Source organism: Sphaerodactylus townsendi, linkage group LG15, assembly GCF_021028975.2.
Source record: "Sphaerodactylus townsendi isolate TG3544 linkage group LG15, MPM_Stown_v2.3, whole genome shotgun sequence".
Classification (NCBI taxonomy): Eukaryota; Metazoa; Chordata; class Lepidosauria; order Squamata; family Sphaerodactylidae; genus Sphaerodactylus; species Sphaerodactylus townsendi.
The window spans coordinates 32,387,409-32,395,630 of NC_059439.1; the positions used below are offsets into that span (position 1 = coordinate 32,387,409).

General features: G+C 47.5%; 1 protein-coding gene across 1 annotated transcript in view; it reads left to right on the plus strand.

Annotated features, from left to right (window-relative positions):
• STX1B (syntaxin 1B) overlaps nucleotides 1-5,182 on the plus strand; it is a 55,933-nt gene extending 50,751 nt beyond the window's left edge. The window contains exons 9-11 of the mRNA XM_048517036.1: nucleotides 958-1,068; nucleotides 2,872-3,967; nucleotides 4,104-5,182. Coding sequence (XP_048372993.1) covers nucleotides 958-1,068; nucleotides 2,872-2,952 — 192 coding nt within the window. The 3' untranslated portion in view covers nucleotides 2,953-3,967; nucleotides 4,104-5,182. The remainder of the gene's footprint in view (nucleotides 1-957; nucleotides 1,069-2,871; nucleotides 3,968-4,103) is intronic.
• Nucleotides 5,183-8,222: the final 3,040 nt, after the last annotated feature.

Consider the following 8,222-nt stretch of genomic DNA (forward strand, 5'->3'; position numbering starts at 1 on the left):
TGAGTAACAGCAGGCAACTTCTTACACGTTATCTTCTTTTGCACAGAGGGAATATGTTCTTCCCAACTGCAGTTTGGGATGAGCCCTTGGATTAAAAATAATGTTAGTATTAGAGGCATCTTTTAGCTGACATTGATTAAACAGTTAACTGATTACATAGCCCTAGGTTTGGTTTTATTTTCCTTGGGGGGAAATTTCATAGCTGCAGGTTTCTAACAAGTTAGCATGATGCACTAGATTGGGAATTCCACTGTTGAGGGGTCCGTACGAAATCTCCACTCAGTTGTGATGTTGATGGTCACGGGCCAGTTATTATATTCCACCCCTTCCTCACCTGTTGTCAGGATAAGCCCAGAGGTGGGATCCAGCAGGTTCTCACAGGTTCCCGAGAGTAGGTTACTAATTATTTGTGTGTGCCGAGGGGGGGTGACTAATTGGTGATTTTGCCACGTGATTTTTGCCTTCGTTACGCCCCTCCTCTCAGCAGTAGCGCACAGAACTTGAAGCAGTCTAGCAGGAGGTGCACCGGCGTGCGTGGCAGCCTGCGCCTGCGTGCATTCGTTTCCCACCCAAGGACCGACGCAGCAGCTGCGTCCTTGCCACAGCCCCGCCCAGGAATGCCCCGCCCCCGGAATGCCCGGGCACGCCCCTGTTGTGCCCTGCCCAGCCCCATTGGCGCTATGGCACAGTTTGAATCCCACCACCATGGGAACCTGTTACTAAAATGTTTGGCTCCCACCACTGGATAAGCCTCTGGAAGTTTGGAACAGGGGTGCAGTTGAGAGAGGGGGGGTACTACCCTGCAATGCGCTCACAGGGTGCCCGGGGCCCCAGTCCCCCACACACCCCCAAGCTACGCCACTGAGGGGAGAGGAATGCTTTTCCCAGCCGTGTCCGACAATCCACCTTACCTTTTCTATTTCTGCCTTCCCAACTTCCTTCTCTCTCCCCTTGCAGGGCGAGATGATTGACCGCATTGAATACAATGTTGAGCACTCTGTGGATTATGTGGAAAGAGCCGTCTCTGACACCAAGAAAGCCGTCAAATACCAGAGCAAGGCTCGGAGGGTGAGTGGGTGAGGGTGGGTGGGTGGGGGTGGGATGGGATGGGATGGGAATAAGAAGGGGTTGCTCTTTCGCTGGAGCAGAGAAGCGGCATTTGGGACTCTTTAGTTTGGAGAGAAGACGTCTGAGCAGGGATATGATTGAAGTCTATAAAATTATGCATGGGATAGAAAATGTTAACAGAGAGAAATTTTTCTCTCTCACAATACTAGAACCAGGGGGCATTCATTGAAAATGCTGGGGGGAAGAATTAGGACTATTAAAAGGAAACATTTTTTCACGCAACGAGTGATTGGTGTTTGGAATATGCTGCCACAGGAGGTGGTGATGGCCACTAACCTGGATAGCTTTAAAAGGGGGCTTGGACAGATTTATGGAGGAGAAGTTGATCTATGGCTACCAATCTTGATCCTCCTTGATCTCAGATTGCAAATGTCTTAGCAGACCAGGTGATCAGGAGCAGCAGCAGCAGAAGGGCATTGCTTTCTCCTCCTGCACGTGAGCTCCCAAAGGCACCTGGTGGGCCACTGCGAGTAGCAGAGTGCTGGACTAGATGGACTCTGGTCTGATTCAGCTGGCTTGTTCTTATGTTCTTATGTTCTTATGTTCCTTGATCTGAGATTGCAAATGCCTTAACAGACCAGGTGATCGGGAGCAGCAGCAGCAGAAGGCCATTGCTTTCACATCCTGCCTGTGAGCTCCCAAAGGCACCTGGTGGGCCACTGCGAGTAGCAGAGTGCTGGACTAGATGGACTCCGGTCTGATCCAGCAGGCTCTTTCTTATGTTCTTACGACTAGAACCCTGAGGGCAGAAAGAGAGGCAGAACGAAATCTCCCGTGGTTAGAATGTTAAACTCAAGAACCTGAGAGGTAGTTAGGGGAGGGAGTTAAAAACAAAGAAAGGAAAATTAAAAAGTGGCAGGGGGGATAGAAAGGTCCATGAAGCTGGATCTCTTCCTCTCAGCTTCTTGTGTCCACACTTAGGCTTCATATGAAGTGTTCCAACCAGTCAGGGGTAGGGGAGCGCAACCGAACCCCTGGGTAGAATCTGCTTCCCTTACAGTCGGGCAGCGGGAATTTCCTAGACTCGAAGATCAAAGTCTCAGACCTGAACATTCAACCTTTAAAAAAAATCAAAAATGCTGATTGCCTCTTGATTTAACAGACAAATGTGTGAGTTTCTGGTGTTCTGCATTTTTGGAAATCTATGGCTACCAATCTTGATCCTCCTTGATCTCAGATTGCAAATGCCTGAGCAGACCAGGTGCTCAGGAGCAGCAGCAGCAGCAGCAGGCCATTGCTTTCACCTCCTGCATGTGAGCTCCCAAAGGCACCTGGTGGGCCACTGCGAGTAGCAGAGTGCTGGACTAGATGGACTCTGGTCTGATCCAGCAGGCTAGTTCTTATGTCCTTATGTTCTTAAATTTGCTATGTTGACGGGCAAGGAGCTCCGGTGATTAATCTGCCATGGGATTTTGAACATATGGTGCCAGACCATGTGTCCATATGTTTGGCGGCAGCTCTTTGGGACCTAATCACACTTTACAAAGGCACTGAGTCTTGTGCAGGCCCACCCTTTGATCAGACCTGTATTGGGAGTTCTGTGCTTGGAACTCAGTTCCCATTTTGAGCACACGTACAAATGGCACGTCTCGATTGGCTGCTGCTCGAAAACAAACACAGCAGCGCCTGCTAGCTTTTAAGCCTCCCGGCGTCTCGCCCAGCATCCTGTTTACTAACCCTTCTGTCTTTCTTTTCCTCTCTCCCTTGCTTCCTCTTCGTGGATTTTTTTCGGGGGTAATGTAGAAGAAAATTATGATTATAATTTGTTGTGTGGTCCTCGGTATAGTACTGGCCTCCTCCATCGGGGGCACGCTTGGGTTGTAAATTAAAAGCAAAAAAAAAATTAATAATAATATTATAATAATAATTTAAAAATTGTACATGCAGTGGATATAACAGCACATGTTCCAGCTACCTATAGATAAAAAGAACTTTATCAGGTCAGCAAATCTAAGTTTGTTGTTCGGCATCATCTTGTCATCCATTTTACTCATTCGCTGGACGCCTGGGTCCCCCCCCCTCAGAATTGTAAGAGATTCTGGGGCTCAGCCAGGTGTCCCGTAACGGCACTCTCCCCCCCATCCCCGCTGCACCATGGTCCAAATTTTGTGATGCCTGCCCCCCACCCGCGCCCCACAGATTACACCCCCTCTTCATATCAGTGGTTTTCACTGAAGGGAGAAATGGTTCGTGGTATTCTTATTCGGCTTTGCACAGAAGAGGAGGTAGCTGTGAATTTAAGCGGTCGTCTCAGGTGGGCCGTTCTTTAAAACTATTGGGATGTGTAGTATTATAGCTGAAAGGACAAACGACTCCAGTGTTAACATTATGCAATATCCACGGGCTGCCAGCTTGCACACACCTACTTGGACATTTTATTGTCGTGCCCGGTGATCGTAAATATACAGGTTGCCTCTGGAAAGGGAAAAGTTAATGACAACACCCCCCCCCACCCCCACCCCCGAACAAATGCAGCTTTCCCCCTTTTCATAGCTGGCAATGAGAACCCCACGGAAATATGAGCACAGCGTTTGATAGGTTTTTTAAAAAAAAATTCCAGTGTTTTTAGGTGCTCAGGAGGACTGATTTCGAACTCAGGGCACAGCGTGGTCGATGGCCCCGTCGTCTGCTCTCCCTGTGCACTGCCCCCCCGTGGTGGAATTTCCTGGTCACCTTTCACCCACATTGGTAGCCCTCTGGTGAGCAGAGAGCTCTCTTTGCGGGGAGGGCAGTGCACACTTGACCGAGCGCATAAGGGACCAACCGGATAACCCCCTTGAGAGATCAAAAGCGAGCCCAGGACTTCAGCGTCAGTGCTCCAATAGCTGCATATAGACCAGTGGTGGCGAACCTATGGCACTCCAGATGTTCACGGACTACAATTCCCATCGGCCCCTGCCAGCATAGCCAATTGGAGCACAATTGGAGGATTAGCGAGTCCATGAACCTTCTGGAGTCTCGTCACTTCCTACCAGCTGGATCTGGAAGCTTTGATCGCACTGTTAATAGCTTCCAAAGTGGGCTATGGACACGGACCAAACTTGGGGCACTGACGCTAGCGTCTATTGTACACGTTGCCATATCAGAAGTGAATATTATTCACCGTGTTTAACGAAAGCATGACTACTTCATATCCACGCAGTATTATTAAGCAGTATTGCAGCCTCTTGGAATGCGGCTTTATTGATATCAGAAAAAGAAACCTCCAACGGGGTCATCAAGAATAAATTATGACGGCATTATCCCAAATTGATTAGAAAACTAAGGCTCATTCCGCACATGCAGAATAATGCACTTTCAAACTGCTTTCAGTGCTCTTTGAAGCTGTGTGGAATGGCAAAATCCACTTGCAAACAATTGTGAAAGTGGTTTGAAAACGCATTATTTTGCGCGTGCGGAAGGGGCCTGAGATTCTGGCATTGTCGTACACACCAAAGAGATTCCCTGATTCACAGCTGAGGCATCTCAGACATCCCAGCGTTCACACTCACGTCCATGCAAGGAACATGAAATATCTTTTTTCGTGTCTGAGAGTTCAGGAGTCCCAAAACAAGTCATACTCTTTTAGCCGTACAAATTAGAGGACCAAAAGAAACTGTCCAAAGCCGTACTGCATCTTTTGAAATATCATGTTTTCCTGGGGGTTGCGTCACTTCCAAATCCAGGCAGGGAGGTCTCTAGTATTCCTTTTTTAAAAAAATAATCTTACTCTTCCCTTGGAAATCAGCAGGGGGAATTGTAGCCAGATCTCCTCCTGGTGATACTGGTTTGAAATGGAAATCGGAGTCACATGGTATTTCTGAACCTGCAGTGCGTCTCTGAGTGATCTCAAAACTGGCAACAGATAAAAGCATTTCCTTTTCAAGACTCCAGTTCCAAGTCGGCCCGTTTTGGTGTTCTGTCCCTGGAAATTTGTCTGTCACTAAAGAAGCCCTCGCCACATTAGAAGACCAACTAGTTTTCTGATAACTAATGTTCTAGATTCGGTGGAGAGAGATTGTGGGAATATTCATCTTGCCTGTAGTTTCTTCAGAACATTAAAACCTGAATAACACTAAGGCTGCATCAGTTGTTTTCACAGCAAACAAACAAAAAAGCAATTACCTCAGATACACTTAAGGTTCATTTGATGCTACCAAGTGCAAAATGTAGTGTAGTGGAAGGTCATGCTCCCGGAGCGATTCAACAGGCATTCACTCAGAAAGGCTGCTTCACACATCACACCAAACACTCGAGAAACATTTCCAGCTACTGCTGATGCTACCAAGGATTCGTACAATCACTCCTGTCCCCACCTGTGGCTTTACTCCCAGTTGTAGATTAGAAGAATCAAATAGGATAAAACTTTTTTCCAGGACTGTAGCACCTGGAGAAGTTGCATTTTTAAAAATTCCCTTGCCCAGACAAAACTTTCCTCGTGCAGAAAATCAGTATGTTAGGGAGAAGGTTGCTTGGCTTTCTGGTTTTCCCTACATGCGTGGAATTTATTGATTTTATTCACTGGGGGACATTGGAACTGGCCATCGTTTTCAAAACACAGACTGAACGAAGATCATTATTTATTTATTTATTTATTTATTTATTTATTTATTTATTATTTAAATTTATGGACCGCCCCATCCCCAAGGGGCTCTGGGCGGTGCACAACAGTGTCAACAAATATACAAATATAACAAGGATCACAATAGTGACCGCATTTGCTAAAATCCCTTAAAATCCAGTTAAAAACAGCGGTCAAACAATAATAACAATAGTAACAGGCGTCCTGTAACCCGGTTCATTAAAACCTCCCCAAAAAGAGGGTATGGCCAGACTCCTCCCTAGGAGGATAACAAAGATATAAACAAAGATGGAATTGTAAAAGTTAGGTTGGATCCTACCATTCCACTCTGCTGAGAGTGGAGCTTGGACACGGAAAGAAACGGAGCTGAGTGGCACGATCCGACACAGAGCTCCAGAACTCGATCTGGCGTTCCTTCCCACTGAGGAAGTTGTCCCTTGATCTTCTTCCGCGCTTGGGAGAGTCACAGCATGCGCAGAGCAGCTGTTCTTTGTAGGAAAGCTGCCGCGACGCCAATGGAAAACAAGAGCAGATTTTCTGCTCTTCCTTCCATGCATGAAATGTAGCCCACAAGCGGCTCCTGCAGGTTGGTAAATGGAGGCTGATCCGCAGACCCATTTATGCATGCACAAAGCATTCCTCATGCAGAGAAAGGCCCCAAACATACCCGTTTTCCCCAATCCACTGCCGGCATCTTAATGCTGGAGCAGATGCGTGCCTGCATCAAAAAAACCCACTAGGCCCGTTACTAGTCAGGTTCAGCATATGAATATTTCTCAGTTGACCCCGATGCCTCCGACCTAAGAGGGGAGCGCCAGTGTGCAGATTCCTAGAAAAAGTTTGCTGCAGTATTATCGCCCACTCTTAACAAAAACATCAAAGCGTTCTTGATTCATGGTACCTTACATGTGTTTAAGACATTGACCCAGAGGTGGGATCCAGCAGGTTCTCACAGGTTCCCGAGAGTAGGTTACTCATTATTTGTGTGTGCCGAGAGGGGGTTACTAATTGGTGATTTTGCCACGTGATTTTTGCCTTAGTTACGCCCCTCCTCCGCTCCTCAGCAGTATTAGTCGCATAGAACTTGAAGCAGTCTAGCAGGAGGTGCACCGGCGTGCGTGGCAGCCTGCGCCTGCGTGCATTCATTTCCCGCCCAAGGACCGGCGCAGCGGCTACGTCCTTGCCACAGCCCCGCCCAGGAATGCCCCGCCCCTGTCGTGCCCCACCCTGCCCCCGTCGTGCCCCGCCCAGCCCCATTGGCACTACGCCACAGTTTGAATCCCACCACCATGGGAACCTGTTTCTAAAATTTTTGGATCCCACCACTGCATTGACCCTCGAATGACAATGCCTTGTCCTTAGAGTAACCCTGGAGTAACGACGCATTGTACTTAGAGAATGGACTGAGGTAGTCAAAAGATTCAGCCCACGCCAAATACACTGCAGTGTGCAAGAGGGAGAGCTCGCTTCTTACGGCTGAAAAGTAATAATACTACTAGTGCTATGCCACTTCGTAATTTTAGCCAAGTAGCTTACATCCTTCCAACTAAGATGAGGTAGGTGACAGGGCACCCTCCTCGCACTAACTATGCACCCTTTTCAAGGACTCTATGTGGATGTTTGCTCCTCGTAGTGGCATTATGAAAGCAGATTCCAGAGAACCTTAGGTGCTTCTGAACGTGTCTTTGTGTTCCCAGAATAATCTGGGATAAATGCTAGTATTCTCAATGCAGTACCGTGCAGGGATGTCAAACTCGCGGCCTTCCAGATGTTCACGAACTACAATTCCCATCAGTCCCTCCCAACATGAGCATTGGCTATACTGGCAAGGGCTGATGGGAATTGTAGTTCATGAACACCTGGAGGGCCGCGAGTTCGACACCTGTGCAGTAGAGCCACCTGCTATCCAGTGACAATATTATGAGTGGCTGTATTGTGGAATCATTATTCCAAAACTTACAGTATTTATATATAAAAAGAGAGAATAGTTTTTTTTTCCCACCCTGTACCCCACCTCAGAAAATTTGATTTTTGTAGGATCAAACGGGTCCGTGTTCCCAAAAATCTCTCAAATGCGGAGACATAATTTGAAAACTAGAAGCACTCTTCACTCTTACCCCTGGAAAAGTTCTCTTGTAAAATGCATGGGTGTAAAGGCAGTGGGGTGTAGTGGTTAAGAGCAGGTAGACTCTAATCTGGAGGGCCGCGTTTGATTTCCCCACTCCTCCACACGAGGGGCAGACTCTTATCTAGTGAACCAGGTTTGTTCCCCCACTCCTACATTCCAGCTGGGTGACCTTGGGTTAGTCACAGTTCTCTCAGAACTCTCTCAGCCCCACCTACTTCACAAGGTGTCTGTTATGGGGAGAAGAAGGAATTTCGTCAGTCCCTTTGAGTCTCCTTGCAGGAGAGAAAGGGGGGCATAAATCCAAATTCCTCCTCCTCCTCTTCTTCAGAATTATATGCCTACAGAGGAAACATCCCTCTCTGTTTTCTGTTATCAGTCCCTGTCTGGAATGTTTCTTCTCTGTGG